This window comes from Mustela putorius, unplaced genomic scaffold, assembly GCF_011764305.1.
Source record: "Mustela putorius furo isolate JIRA1106 unplaced genomic scaffold, ASM1176430v1.1 tig00003834_pilon_pilon_pilon, whole genome shotgun sequence".
NCBI classification, from domain to species: domain Eukaryota; kingdom Metazoa; phylum Chordata; class Mammalia; order Carnivora; family Mustelidae; genus Mustela; species Mustela putorius.
Window position 1 is genome coordinate 135,162,759 of NW_025421987.1, and position 16,125 is coordinate 135,178,883.

General features: G+C 40.4%; 1 protein-coding gene across 1 annotated transcript in view; it reads left to right on the forward strand.

The window, feature by feature from the left end:
- The first annotated feature begins 864 nt into the window (after positions 1–864).
- GOLGA4 (golgin A4) overlaps positions 865–16,125 on the forward strand; it is a 136,153-nt gene continuing 120,892 nt past the window's right edge. The window contains 1 exon segment of the mRNA XM_045089111.1: positions 865–1,167. Within this exon segment, the coding sequence (XP_044945046.1) occupies positions 1,096–1,167 (72 nt within the window). The 5' untranslated portion in view covers positions 865–1,095.

The window sequence follows — 16,125 nt, forward strand, 5'->3', positions numbered from 1 at the left end:
AGGACGAGGCAGTTGCTGAGATGGATATAGGGGTCCACAGATGGCCCAAGTGTGCTGGAAGAATTAGGCACATAAACATTAAACTCTCTAGGATGACTGCAGATGCAGATGACCCTTTGGAAATCTGTGTATTCCCCCAGCTGTGAATTCTTTTAACATCCCCAAGGATCTGGCACTTAGACTGATAATGATTTTCGAATGAATACGTGAAAATATACAATTTAGGTTAAATAAAAAATAAAGACAGATGTCCAAACGGTTGAGATTTTACAATATCGTCCTGAAACGTTTGGACCCTGGGAGTCTGTGTCAGACACTTGCTGACCTCTGGGAGGGTCCAGGGAAGGAAAGACAGCGCCTCTGGGGAGCAGTTGGAGTACCAGGCACTGAAGATACAGACCCTTAACTACAATCACTGAACAAAAGTGCACTACCCTTCAGAGCGCGAAGCAGGTTCCCAGGATCCCCCCCTTCTCCCACCCCAGGCGCTCAGACACGCGGCTCTCCGCGGTGGGCCGGCCCATCCTGCGGTCGTTTATAGAAGCATTACCCTCCCCGCGGGACTCCGCAGCGCCAAAGTTTGGGTGTGCGTCACTGCAGTGCTCAGAGCAGCCCTTGCCCCAGCTCGGAAGGTATCTATCTCTGTACGCAGTGAATTGGAGCAGCGCGTAACGCGGCGTATTACTCGCCGCTGCTGCGTTCGGGAGCGACACCCCGAGCGCGCATGTGCCAGGGCAACTTCGTGGTTGGCCCCTCCCGCGCTCCGTAGAGCTCCCTGGGCGAGCTCCACGTAGGCCGCGCAGGCGTCTTTGGCACACAGTTCACCTGCTGCCGTTGTCGCCGCCGCCGCCGCCGCTCCCGGGGCTGGATGGGGGGCATAGGCCAACCAGTGGCACCCAGAAGAAAGAGACGCGGCGGCGGCGACGCCGACACCCGCAGGACGAGTGTCCCGATCCGCCCGCGAGCCCAAGGAGGAGGCGGTGAGGCCCGGCCCCTACGGTCCCTGGTGTAGAGAGAGGCCGCTGTCGCCGCCGTGGCCGGGTCTCCCTGGGCACTCGCCCCTCAGGTCTCACACTCAGGACACCGCGCAGCACCATGTTCAAGAAACTGAAGCAAAAGATCAGCGAGGAGCAACAGCAGCTCCAGCAGGCGCTGGCCTCGACTCAGGTACTATGGCCGCTGCTCTCGTCTAGTTCCCTGCTCCCCCTGACACAGGTTCGGGAGCCTGGAGAAGGGAAGGTTCTTCCGTGACCCTTGACGTCCAACCTGAGAATCTCCCCCAAACTCCGGTCTGGAAATGAGTCCAGGGCGGCCCGCGTTTTCTGTGTTGGGGACCTGGGGACCCCATCCCCAAACTCCACGCAGGAGAGTGGGAGAGGGTGGCATAATCCTTTGGGACGTCTGACCTCTAGTTTTCCCCCAACGCACGACCCTGGCCTGAGAATAAGTTAGAGGGTCTACGATCTTGCATGACTTTTGACCCCTATCGAAGGTTCCCTCACCAATCTGAGACCCCAACTCAGGAGTAAGGGCTGGATGGGAAAACCTGGGGCCCTTGTAATACCTGACTTCTTGTCTGAAGTTTTCTCTCCCGTCGTGACCCGAGATTGAATACGGAGCGGCCTGGATCCTGCTAGACTCCCTATCCATTGTGGGAGTCGTCAAACCGTGGTCCGGAGGGGAGGGTGAGGGCGAGGGTCGAGCCATTCCAGGCCAGTCTGCTTGCGGGAGCATTGGACCTCAAAGAGGTGGCAGTGTGGCCAGCGTCCAGAGCCCGAGGCTGTCACGAGTTAGTCACTTCGCATAACTTGGTTGATCTCGGTCGGGCGTAGGGACAGACATGGGTTCTGCCTGTCCCCAGCCAGGCTTCAGCTTCAAGAGTCTTGCTTGTTTTTTCATGAATGCTGTTGCTTCAGGAAATGACAGTTTCTAGGAAAAAGGGGGCGTGTTAGTAGTGTTAATTTAAAGAAACAGTTTCCTAGACACCAAGGAGAATGTGTGTTTTGGTGCTCACAGCTCTTGTCTCTTGAGCGAAGATGAGGGCTTCTGCTAAATTTCCTCCCAGCCTTTGTCAGTTCCAATAGATTGAGCAGTTCTCTCTCTCTCAAATTTTAGAGTTTTCACAAAAAGACTGAGTTTTGATTAATTTGGAGACATTAAAAATACATTTATCTTACACAGCTTTTAAACAACTGTTAAGCAACCAACAAGTATTAAGTCAACTATCACATTAAAACAACTGTCGACTATAACTTGAAGTTCTCTTAAAAGCTAAAGCTCATGTAAAGTAAAGCTGCTTGAAATACATTGGAACATGACACTGAAAGCTTTTTCATTCTAAGTAAAATGAAATAGTGATTAAAGTTTAGATAGTAAATACTTTACTTTTCATACTATTTACTGCCAGCTTTTCTCAATTTACAAAACACATTTATTTAAGAAAGAAAAAACTTGAAAGTGTGGTAGAGATGGGAAATGTGGGGGAAACACCATGTTAGTTAAATGTAAAGCAGTTACATTTGGAAATGTTTAAAATATTGATCCAAGATTCCATCTCTAGAAATTTATTTTAAGAAAGCTTAGGATGAGGTAGGTGGGTGGGTTAGTCTGTTAAGTGCCTGCCTTGGCTCAGGTCATGATCCCAGGGTCCTGGGTTTGAATGGGGCCTAGGACTCCCTGCTCTGCAGGAAGTCTGCTTTTCCTTCTCTCTCTCTGCCCCTCCCCCCTGCTCATTTTCTTTCTCTCTCTCTCTCCAATAAATCAAATCTCTAAGAAAAAGTTTAGGATGTATGAAAGATTTAATGTCATGGACTTCTATTTCAGTGTTGTTTTAACAGGTAAAAAGTGGCTAAAAATAGAAAATTGATTAACAGATTTTTTTAAGGTAGTGGGTTATTATGCAGCCTTTAACAAAAGCCAACATTTATTGGGCTTTTACTGTGTGAGAGGCATTTTGGTTTGTATTTTACATGAATAATTTTATTTAATTCTTACATACACCAAAGAGGTTCCCATAGGTGAAGGAGTAAGGTTCAAAGAGATTAACTTGCCTAACACACCCATTTTTAGAGCCTGTGGGAAAGTAATAATAACATGCAAAGATATTTGTGTTAAAGGACAGATTAAGAAGAAGCATGTAAGGCGTGAACCCAGTTTTGTGGGGAAAAATATGTATGTAAAATATATTTATATACAGGCAATGAAAATAGTTTAAGAAGGAAGTACTCATGAGATTTTAGGATTATTTTTCTAATTCATAATGTTTAGTTTTTCTTCATGAAAATAAATTGCTTTTGTGTGTTAACAGAAAGAGGTGGTTTTTAGAGTAGTAAAAAAGTTAACGAGCTAACTAATGTATTAGGTGAGACAGTGCAACTGGATCAAATAAAATCATTGTGTATAAAAGATTTAAAACAGTCCTCTTTGACAATAGGTATAATATATATATCAAGAAGGTAAAATTAAATTGTTAGTGATCATCTACTCATGGAGACTCGATTCTGTTCTGGCCTCAGATCTTTAGCTATTAAGAACTCTTTAGGATGAGAAGTTCTGGATTATTGTTTTCAAAGTTGAAGACTTTTTTTCAAGGGTGAATTAGAAAAGAAAACAAAAAACCTTTTTCATGACAATCCTTTTGCAACAGATTATACGTATCCTTGTTTTCTTAAGCAGAGGATCTTGAATTTGTATAATGGTATCATTTCTTCATTTTTGAGTATGAATTATTTTGTGTTGAAGGCACCATGCCCCCCAAAATTTATCTGGGTTTTTGTTTGTTTGTTCTCTGTCTACTTTTGTAATTTTGTAACCTCCTTCTCTACCTGCGCGTGTTTTCTCTTGCCTTTAAACTGTTGTGGGGTTTGAATCAAGATACATAAACAACTTTTTTTTAAAAAGATCCATAAACATAAAATTTTATGTGAAATAAGGGCAAGTACCTGAGGGATTCTTTAGTGCAATGTAGTGTATTAACACAAATTTTGAGTGTTTGTGTGTATACTTCCTGTTTCTTGGCTTGCTTTTCATAGGTAAGGTGGCCTGAAAGGTATTTTTCTGATAAATTGAGTTGTCAGGCATAGGTAATTCTGGGATAAATGAACCATTTGCATTGCAATATTTGTAAAACTTCCCAGCAATAATAATTATAATAATGATATAGGGTTCCTTAAGCGTTTGAAAGCATTCAATAAAAATAAGAAATAGTTCCCCAATCACTTCTTATTTGGTTGGTACTAAGATTATTTGCACCCTTCCTTGGCAAATATTTTAAGTAATTATTTATTCAACACTGATGATGACTCGAAGCCTAATCACTAGTTAAAAATGAAGTTAAAAACTTTTTAAGTCAAGGTTCACTTATTTATTTATTTATTTGTTTGTTTGTTTATTAAAAGTAGGCTCTTTGCCCAGTGTGGAGCCCACTCGGGACCCTAAGATTCAAACCTGAGCTGAGATCAAGAGGGGGACACTTAACTGACTGAGCCACCCAAGTGATCCCAATTCCAATTACATCATCATAATTATTATTATTATTTTGAGAGAGAGTGTGCATGCATGAGATGGGGCAGGGAGAGAGAGAATCTTAAGCAGGCTCCATACTCAGCACAGGTCCCAACCCAGGCTTGATCTCAGGACCCTGAGATGAGGTCAGGAGTCCAACATTTAACTGACTGAGCCACCTAGGCACCCCACTTACATTGTTTTTTAGCAGTGAATATCTGTTTTGGATTTTTAAATTCCTGTGTAGTGTTTGTCTTGATTGGATGGGGACCCTCCCCCAAATGTGGGGCATCCTGATCAGGTGGGGACCAGTGGCAAGGGCAGTAAAAGGATTCACACAAGGCAGAACAAAGGAGATAGAAATTTACTGAATACACCTCAAAGGAGTGGTTGGCAGGACAGCAAAGCAGACTGTAACAAGGCAGTGTTTTATATACAGTGGGGGCTGTATTTAAAGCAGGAAGGTGAGGACATATGGGGACATACGGAATTTTCCTTTTTTTGGTAGCTGTGTCTGGTTGTATGTAGCCCATTGCTCAGTTAGGGTTTATGGATATTTGAGGTAGGTTGTCTATATTTAGCCAGGTGGTCACTGTGGGCCCTTTAGCCTTTATTGAATTTCTGTTGCTCAAGCTGGTTGTCTAAAAGCAGTCTTACAGAATGAATTGGATAGAATAAACATTAAAAAATAATATAGAATACATTATAACTGGGATATATATAGTACATAAATAAAAATATATTTTAAAATTTTATTTATTTATTTATTTAAGTAATCACTGTACCCAGTGTGGGGCTCAAACTCATGAACCTGAGATGAAGAGTTGTGTGCCTCTCTGTCTGAGCCAGCTAGGCACCCCAACATAAATAAAAACATTGTCAGCCTTTTTCTAATATTACTAAAACTTTAAAGTACAAACACAAATGGACAAATAATTGTGTGATTCCACTTATCTGTGGTACCTAGATTAGTCAGATTCATAGAGACAAAAAATTGAATGCTGGTTGCTGTGGGCTGGAAAGAGGGGGATGTCAGGAGTTAATGCTTAAGGGGTAGAGTTTTGGTTTGGAGAGATGAAGTTCTGGAAATTGATGATGATGATGGTTGCACAACAGTGAATATACTTAACACCACAGAACTGTACACCTAAAACTGGTTAAAATGATAATTTATATATATATTTCACTACAATAAAAGAATTAAAAACAGCAGAAAGTGAGACTCCAAAATAAGTTTATGTAATAGAAATTTAAAGAAAATACACAGCAGGGAAAAGTCCCTTTCTGAAGGAATATAGTCTTATTGTAATCTAAGTAGATGCCCTTCTTCTTGAAATTGGGGAAACCATAATTCCCAGGGAGAACATTAATATATAATAATTTGTATTTTGACCAGTAGCATATAGTGGCTGTTGATAATTCTTTAGATAGAATGTACATTAAGTTCTTATGTTTTAAATATAAAACAGTCCTAGTTTATGGGATTAAAAAAAAAAGTGCCATGAAATTTGAATAGAGTTCTGGCCATACAGAATGGTTTCATTTGCTTTGTAGTTTGGTAGGAAGAGCTAGAAGAAAGATAAAACTTCTCTTAGAATGTTTTATCTTTCTGGCTTTTGGGATGAATTAACCCAGTTTGTTAAATTGTGAGATTCAAAGATCCCAAGAGATGGATGTAATTTTTTACATACCTCAACTTTACATCCCATGGAAACTAGGAGAATTCATAGGGCATTCTGCATGGCCCAGGCAAGAGAACAAGGCTGGAAACTGATGTAGAATTCAGTTAATGTGTTAATAATGAAGGTCAGGGCTCTAAAAGTATAGGATTTTAATCAACAGTGGTTGGTTCCTTCACTTCTAAATCACAAGATATATTAGTAAGACATTCTTATTTATTTATGGAATTCTAGGTAGGAAATGTTCCCTCAGACTTCTGAGCTTCTTTCTTTCTCCTCATCTTTCAGCATTATGTATTACAAATGAGAAGTCTAATTCCAAACCGGTTCTTTCTTCATTGGTAGTTAACCTGATCTTTGAATCTTCTCTTCTTCCCTTGATTTTAGAAAATTCCCAATTTTCTTCTTTTAGTTTTTTGTTGTTGTTTGTCCCCCCCCCTCCCCTTAAAAGTCTTAATCTTTCTGGACAAGTTCTTTGGGTATTCTTTTTCTTTTTTAAGATTTTATTTATTTACTTGAGAAAGAGAGTGTGTGAGAGAGAGAACATAAGAGGGGAGGGGTTCAGAGGGAGAAGCAGACTCCCTGCCAAGCAGGAAGCCTTATGCTGGACTTGATCTGGGGACTCCAGGATCATGACCCAAGCCGAAGGCAGTCTCCCAACCAACTGAGCCACCCAGGTGCCCAAGGGTATTCTGACTTTCTTTTTATATATTCCTTTTTTCCTGTTTGTTCTATTGTTTTGAGAGATTTCTTCAAATTTTATTATTAGAGTAAATTTAATTATTTATTAAATTTATTCTAGTAATCATATATTTAACTTCTACAAATAATAACACTAGTAAGCATTTATTAATTATTATTAATCACATACTTTTCTTGGTTGTATTGCATGATTTTCAAATTAAAATATGAAATAATATAACATGATTTGTATTATTCCCATTTTACAGATAAGAAATTGAGGCTGGGGCAGATAAAGTAACTTGTCTCAGGTATACAGTTATTTGGTGGTAAAGCTGAGATGAGCTTAGGTAGTGTGTCTCAGAAGCCCATTTTTTTAATCACCGTGCTTATACATGTTGCTTTGTTTTACTTTTTAGTAGCAGCTTATACTTGTTTAAAGAAACTAGAGCTTATCAAAACTGTGGTAAGATAAGCATTATATAGTACATATATACACATTCGTATTTAAGTTCTGTTCCTTGATTTATCTTGATTTTTTGGGGGTCACTTACTATAGTCTTACTGGTCATCTTGTTTGTTTTGTTAAGAAAAATCTTGTGATTGCTGGTTTTTCATTTATATTTATGAAGTCCTGGTGGGTGATTTATTTTGCTAGCCTACATGGGTTTTCTCTGCTCTTAAGTGCCTCTCCCCTGTGTGGAGAGTGGTTATGGAAGGGAACAATCAGAGGATCCCTCCTCTGCAGCCCAAACAAAGAGCGTCTACCTACTTTGAAAGGTGACCATATATAATTTATCATGCAAACATTCTTGAGAATGAAAGGGGACACTACTTTTTTTTTTTTTTTAAAGATTTCATCTATTTATTTGACAGAGAGAGAGAGATCACAAGTAGGCAGAGAGGCAGGCAGAGAGAGAGGAAGGGAAGCAGGCTCCCTGCGGAGCAGAGAGCCCGATGTGGGGCTCCATCCTAGAACCCTGAGATGATGACCGGAGCCGAAGGCAGAGGCTTAACCCACTGAGCCACCCAGGTGCCCTGGAGACACTACTTCTAATAATGATCTTGGAACATAAACTTGGTGGACTGGGGTTGCAGTGGGCAAGCTCGGGTGTATTGTTACTCTGCTACTTTGTGGTACCAGCCACACAGCTGAAGATCCAACTTCTACAAGGTAGTTGCTCATTATATTTTGCAGTTACTTTTGTCTGGAAATATGTTTGTGTTGGAGGAGTCTGACTTCAGGTACCTGTTTGTCACACAAAGCAGCAGCCTCTTCTTCAGCCTTCTGTACAGAATTAGAGTTATGACTACTTTTGTCCTGATTTCTCTACCAATTTGAATCCTTTTGCCTTCGATTCTTCAGAAATTTATCATCTTTTTTTTTTTTTTAATTTTTGTTTATTTGACAGATCACAAGTAGGCAGAGAGGGAGGCAGAGAGAGAGAGGCTCCCCACCAAGCAGAGAGCATGATTTTGGGGCTTGATCCCAAGATCCCCGAGATCATGAAGGCAGAGGCCTTAACCCACTGAGCCACCCAGGCGCCCCTCATTTTCTTTTTACTGTAGATGTTCTCAATTTTATTCTTGAGTTTTAGTTAATCTATGTTTTTCTACCTTTTTTTTTTTTTTTAAACTTTCACTTCAGTGGGTGTTTAGGAGGGAGTGAGGTAAGCAATAGTATTAAGTCTATATTCTTATACTGGAAACCTATTCACCATGATGTATTTAAACATAAGTTCAGGGGCTCCTGAGTGGCCCAATTGGTTAAGCGTCTGCCTTTAGCTCAGGTCACTCCCAGGGTCCTGGGTTTGGGAGCCGCATGGGGCTCTCTGCTCAGTGGGGAGCCTCCTTCTCCCTAACCCTCTGCTGTTGCCTCCCACCCCCACTTGTACTCTCTCACTCTTGCTCTGTTTCAAATGAATAAATAAATAAAATCTTTACTTAAAAATTTTTTTTTTAAGGATTTTATTTATATATTTGACAGAGAGAGCAAGAGAGCACACAAGTAGGCAGAGAGCAGCAGGCAGGGGGAGAGGGAGACGCATGCTCTCGGCCCGGAAGGGAGCCCAGTTGTGGGGCTGTCTGAGGACCCTGTGATCATGACCTGAGCCAAAGGCGGTGGGTTAATCCACCGAGCCACCCAGGTGCCCCTACTCTTTTAGATTTTAAAAAAAGATTTTATTTACTCATTTGACAGAGAGCACAAGTAGAGGGAGCAACAAAAAGAGAGGGGGAGGGAGAAGCAGGCTCCCTGCTGAGCAGGAAACCTGAAGCAGGGCTCCATCCCATGAGATCATGACCTGAGCTGAAGGCAGACGCTTAGTCACCCAGGTACTCCTGAAATATTTGACTTCAAAATTATAAATTCTCAACAATTATATATTCCTTAGATTGTAAAGATATTATCTGATTTTTCTATCTTATTTTGTGGAATCACTTGGTTAAGTTAGTATATACCATGTGATTGGCCTTGAAATATGCTGTTAACAATAGCTAGTATCTGAATGTTGAGAATATCAGTCCACTTATTCATTATCAACTATTGGATGAGATTTAAGATGAGAAATAGATGATCTTTTAATCTGTATGTCATGTTTTAAATTTTATTTGGTATTTGTTTTGAACAAATGACTTTTTTTTTTTTTTAAGATTTTATGTATTTATTTAATTGACAGACACACAGCGAGAGAGGGAGCACAGGCAGGGAAGTGGGAGAGGGAGAGGGAGAAACAGGCTTCTTGCTGAGCAGGGGAGCCGATGCCAGACCTGATCCCAGGACCCAGGGATCATGACCTGAGCTGAACGCAGGTGCTTAATGACTGAGCCACCCAGGCACCTGTAAATACTTAGGATTTTAATTAAAAAATTTCTTTTATTTTTATCAAAGTGATATGTTACATCATTTTAAAAGGTGAAATACTACTGAAAGGATATTATGCAAAAAAACCCATTGTCTGCTCCAACACTCCAGGCCTGTTCTCCATATTCTCAACATTTTCTTTGCCCAGATATTTGACTTCATATTTCTAATAGTAAACTGTTGTTGCTTTGCTGTTTGTTGAGTTGTACATTATAAACCTTATCTACTGGTTTCCTGCCAAAGTAGATGATTTGGGAAGCATTGCTCCATTGTTTTCTATTTGCAGTGTTGCTATTAAGATGTCCATTGTCATTCTGCTGCTTTTTTCTTTCTGGAGACTTTAGGATCTTCCCTTTATGGCTTGTTGTCTGAAACTTCATAGTAAATATGCCTGTGTATGGATTTCTTTATGTATTGTGCTGGACACTCAGTGGGCATTGTATGGTGCCACTCCTGTGCTTAAATTCTTGGAAACTTTTACATATTGTTTCTTTGATAATTCTCTCCCCTTTGTTTTTTTCTCTATTCTCTTTAGCGGAATTTGGTGGCTTTTGTGCCTTCAGGATAGATTCTCTTTTTCTTTTTTTACCACTTATATTCCATTTTGGGTTTTTTGTTGTTGTTGTGTTTTAGGTTTTGTTTTGCTCTACTTTTGAGAGATTTCTTCAAGTTATTTAACTCTTAAATTGAATTGTGGATTTTGGCTATCTTATTTTAAAATCTGGAAGTGCCGTTTCTTCCTGTCTTTTCCTTTTTCATAGCATTGTTCTTGTTATACAGATACAATGTTTTTTATCTCTCAGAATAATGTTTTTTTTTTTTAAGTTTTCTTTTAGTCTTTACTGTTTGTTTTTTTCTGGTTGTTGTATTTTTGGCTCACTTTTTTACTTTGGAAACTTTATTGGTTGCTCTCGGCTTTCCATTCATATTTAAGGGTGAGGCACTAAAAATCTGATGCTATTTGGAAGTAGCATGTGATAGAGACACTGGGGTTCTCTGCTGGGTTATTATTGGGGAAAATATCTTCATGCTGGTAACCACAGGTCTGGAGGTCATTTGGTTTCTCCGGAGAAGCCGGTGTTGTTTGGAGAAAGGGTGAGGGGGTTGGCAGCCAAGCTGCCAACCTTCTGGAAGCAGGGCGGATTCACTGCAGGTACCACTTAATTCCACTAATGTTAGTCATATACTTGGCCCTTTGCTCCTGCTGTGCTTGGTTTTGCCCAGTTTGGAGTCTAATTGTCTCCCAAAAATAAACCTCTGGTTCTTCAGAGGCTCTGTAAGGTAGGACAGGGATCTGGGGATCCTTCAACCAGTCTTCTGTTTTTGGTCTTGTCTCTTCTTGCTTTTTGTGTTAAATTTTTGCTTTAAGTCCTAAGTCCTTTCATGGTTCTGGGGATGAAAATAGGCTTGCTTTTCATCACTGTTCTCCTTTGTAGCTCCTTGGAGTTGTGGTGTTCTCAGTTGTGTTAAATTCTTTGCTGTTCTTTCATTCATACAAATCTTCTGAACATTGGTTAATGTTTCTTTTCTTTCTTCCTTTTTTTTTTTTTTTTTAAAGATTTTATTTATTTGAGAGAGAGGAAAGGAATAAGCAGTGGGGTCGGGCAGAGGGAGAGGGACAAGCAGTCTCCTGGTGAGTAGGGAGCGCAATGTTGGGCTCCATCCCAGGACTCTGGGATTATGACCTGAGCCCAACACAGCCGCTTAACCTACTGAGCCACCCAGGCGCCCCTATGTTCAGTTTCCTTTTATCTTAAAAAATTTTTTTAAGAGATTTTATTTATTTAAGAAAGTGAGAGAGCATGCACGAGTGGGGGGGGAGGGGCAGAGGAAGGAGGAGAAGCAGGCTCCCCTTGAATGGGGAGCCAGATGTGGGACTCAATCCCAGGGCCTTGGGATCATGACCAGATCCAAAGGCAGACGCTAAAGTGACTGAGCCATCCAGGTACCCCTCCTTTTATCTTTAAAAACGAGAATTAGTTAGGGGTGCCTGGGTGGCTCAGTGGGTTAAACCTCTGCCTTTGGCTCTGGTCCTGGGATTGAGCCCTGCATCAGGCTCTGGGATCAACAGGGAACCTGCTTCTCCCTCTCCCTCTACCTGCCACTCTGCCTACTTGTGATCTCTCTCTGTCAAATAAATAAATAAAATTAAAAAAAAATTCAGAAAAGAGAAATTTATTAAAAAACAAAACAAAACTAGAATTAGTTAATTGGTTTCAGAAAGTTATAGATTCAGAATGGTTACAACTCATTGTATCTCTTGAGCCCTTCAGGTATCAATGAGGTGTAACCATTTTGAATCTATAATTTTATTTTATTTTATTTTTTTGAATCTATAATTTTAGATAGAAATCTATATCTCTGCCTGTGTCTATTTTATATCTATATTTTTCTAAATCTGTCTAACAATTCAGCTATCTTGAATAATTCTTTCCATGAAAATTCCCAGATTGTAGAGCCCCTAATGAGTAAACTTTGGTTAACATAGTTTTGACTTTGATACAGAACTTTTCAGTAATATAAAAATCCAGAATTTGTGTTTTTGTTATCTTTAAATTGTGGTATTCAGCTAGGATTAATGCTTTTAAATTTTTATTTTTTAAGATAACTAAAATATAGTAGTATGTTTGATATGGTCTAGATTTTAGAGTTAGTGGCTGTCTTTATGTACATTGTTCTTACAAGGACAACATGGTATGGTGAAAGCAGTTAAGAGAATTGTGGAATCTTTTAGTGGGTTGAGATGTTGAGATCAGCTCTTTTTTTTTTTTTTTCTTTTTTTTTTTAAAGTAAACTCTACACCACGCATGGGACTTGAACTCAACCCTGAGATTAAGCCAGTCAGGCTCCCCCTGGCTTTTTTTTTTTTTTTTTTTAAAGATTTTATTTATTTACTTGACAGAGAGAGATCACAAGTAGACAGAAAGGCAGGCAGAGAGAGAGGGAAGCAGGCTCCCTGCTGAGCAGAGAGCCCGATGCGGGACTCGATCCCAGGACCCTGAGATCATGACCTGAGCCGAAGGCAGTGGCTTAACCCACTGAGCCACCCAGGCGCCCGGCTTTTTTTTTTTTTAATGAAAGAATAACCTTGGTCGGGAAATATGACACTTTCTGTCATAAAGTTTAAGGTTCTGTAAGACTTTTGTCTTAGAGGTGTCTGTATGTAAAATGGGTGCTTTATTTTGTCTTTATACTCTGGGTCCCAGTGGAAGAAAATCTGAGAAACAGAGATCTAAAGAATACCAGGGAAGTGGATGAGGGAATCAGAAGACCTGTGTCCTAACCCATAACACAGATCTTGTATGCAACCTGGACAAGCTACACAAGTATTCTGACCCTCTTATTTTCTCATCAGAGATGAGAAATTGGGGATGATAATATCTGTCCTGATTAACTTTCAGATTGGTTGTGAGAATCAAAAGAGATACAGTATTTAAAAATATTTGTTGGGGGATGCCTGGGTGGCTCAGCTGGTTAAGCAGCTGCCTTCAGCTCATGTCATGATCCCAGGGTCCTGGGATTGAGTCCTACTTTGGGCTCCTTGCTCGGCAGGGAGCCTGCTTCTCCCTCTGCCTCTTCCTGCCTCTCTGTCTGCCTGTGCTCACTCGCGCTCTCTCTCTCTCTGACAAATTAAAACAAACAAAAATCTAAAATAAAAATATAATAATTAAAAAATTAAAAAAAAATATATTTGTTGGGGCACCTAGCTGATGCAGTTGGTAAAGTATGCAACTCTTGATCTCAGGGTTGTGAGTTCAAGCCATTGGGTGTGGAGCCTACAAATAAATAAATAAATAGATAGATAAAATATATTTGTAATTTTATTTTATTTTATTTTATTTTAATTTATTTTTATTTATTTGACAGAAATCACAAGTAGATGGAGAGGCAGGCAGAGAGAGAGGGGGAAGCAGGCTCCCTGCTGAGCAGAGAGCCCGATGCAGGACTCGATCCCAGGACCCTGAGATCATGACCTTAACCCACTGAGCCACCCAGGCACCCCTATATTTGTAATTTTAGAGCTCTTATTTATTGAACAGGGCCTCCTAGGGTGCTGGGTGTTGCATTTGCCATGTAGGGTAGATGTAGTCTCTGTACCGAGGGATTGAGAGACAAGTACTCCTAGTATGGGTGAAGTGTGTGCATGGTGCTGTGGCTGCACAGAGGAAAGCAATTCTGGAGAGAGTCAGGGTGACATCTGAACAGGGTCTTGATGGATAATGAAAGGGGTAAGCGACTCAAGGCTTCCTTTTCCCAGAAGTGACTGTATACAGTTTCTAATGTGGCATAACAAATTGCTACACTCTTAGTGCCTGATAACCCAGTTGTTACTTCATAGTCTGTAGGTCAGAAGTCTGACATGGATGACTGGCTTCTCTGTTAAGAGTTTCACAAGGTACATTGGGGAGGGTATGTGCTATGGTGAGTGCTGTGAAGTCTGTAAGCCTGACGATTCACAGACCTATACCCCTGGGGCTAATAATACATTATATGTCAGTAAAAAATAAAAAATAAAAAAAAGAGTTTCTCAAGGTGTCATCTCGACTACCTTCTTTTTTTCTTTAAAGGTGTATTTATTTGAGAGAGAGAGAGAGCACTGGGTGGGGGGCGCAGACAGGGCAGAGGAAAGGGAGAAGCTGGCTTCCCGCGGAGCAGGGAGCCTGACTTGCAGTCAGTCCCAGGACCCTGGGATCATGACCTGAGCCAAAGGCAGACACTTAACCGACTGAACCACCCACGCACCCCCAGACTATGATCTTTACTGGAGTTAGGGTTTTCTTCTGTACTCATGTGGCTGTATTAGAATTTAGTCCTCTGTGGTTATAGGACTGAAGTCCTTATTTCTTCCGGGCTGTTGAAGAAGGATCTAGAGTCTACCTGCAGTTCCTTGTCACTTGGCCCTCTTCGGCATTTGGTTTTCTTTCAGGACAGTGGGGGTGCATTTCTCTGCCTTCTGCCTCTGCCTTGCACTCTAGACTCTTATATGAAGGGCTTTTGTGATTAGGTAGACCCATCCAGGTAATCTTTTGATTGACTCAAAGACTACTGATTAGAAATCTTAAATATGCTTGTAGAAGTCCCTTTTACTATGTAATGTGTGATAGTCAGGGGAATGATCTCATCATATTCACAGGGTGAGGGTCAATTGGGGTCATCTTAGAATTCTGCCTACCATAGTGACTAATATGGTTTTTTCTATACTGAAATTGAGGCCAGTGGTTAGTTTATAATTTTTTCATGGACAACAAAGATATTAATTGTGACAAATAGCTTAGAAGCCTGTCTAGATTTCTCTTGGCCATGAATTAATTAGATTAATTAATTCTAATTTGAATTAATTAGAATTAATTAGACTAAGTTTAGTTTGGCGGAATCTAATTCCCTTTATATTTTGAAGTGAAGATAGCCTATTAAAGATCCAGGGCCTTCTAATAAATGATCAAGTACAGTTTTTTTTTTTTTTTAATTTCTTTGGCAGAGACAGATCACAAGTAGGCAGAGAGTCAGGCAGAGAGAGAGGAGGAAGCAGACTTCCTGCCAAGCCGAGAGCCCGATGCGGGGCTCTATCTCAAGACCCTGAGATCATGACCTGAGCTGAAGGCAGAGGCTTTAACCCACTGAGCCACCCAGGCGCCCCAAGTACAGTTGTTTTTTATGCATGTTTTGTATTTTACAATCATATGTAATATATGTGATCCTTACTCTTGCAACTCCAGGGCAAGACCTACCAGCCATCAGTCCAGACTTTCCAGGTGGCCCTACTTTTCTGAAGACACTGTGTTTTATGACCTACCTATTCTTCAACTTCACACATTCCAACATTTGATTTTGCTAGTTAATCCAGAGCTGATGAGCTTCTCAGTTACTGATTAGGCTTGCATGAAAGCCAAAGTGTAAAGATTGTAAATACTTAAAGTGGGGATATATTTTTCAAATGATTGGATGATCACTGTCTAAAAGTAGCCCTTTCCTGGTATCTGGAAAGCTGAATCAATAATTCCTCTGCATAGCTGCATAAAGTTTAGTCTCTGTGCTCACCAGATGATGAACTTTAAAATTGTGTCTTATTTTCTCACATCTCTTATTTGTGACTCAGAGTCTCATGTGGGTATATTCATTGGTGGAGCTCAGGTCACCTGCCTTAGATGAGAGGGATAGTGAGTTAGTTAGTTTTCTGAGTTATAATTTACAGAGTTATAAGAGCTGTTTAGAAAAAAAAAAGGTTATTAAATTTTTGTCATTATTTTGTTGATATTTTCCTCCCTCCCTCCAATTAAACTGTTCCTTTTGATTTCTGGTTTTGACAGAAAAATCTCTTTCCCACTCAGTGATTGTAGAAATAAACTCTCATATCTTCTTTTACATTTCAGTTTTTAAAAATCATGAGTTAAATAGGTA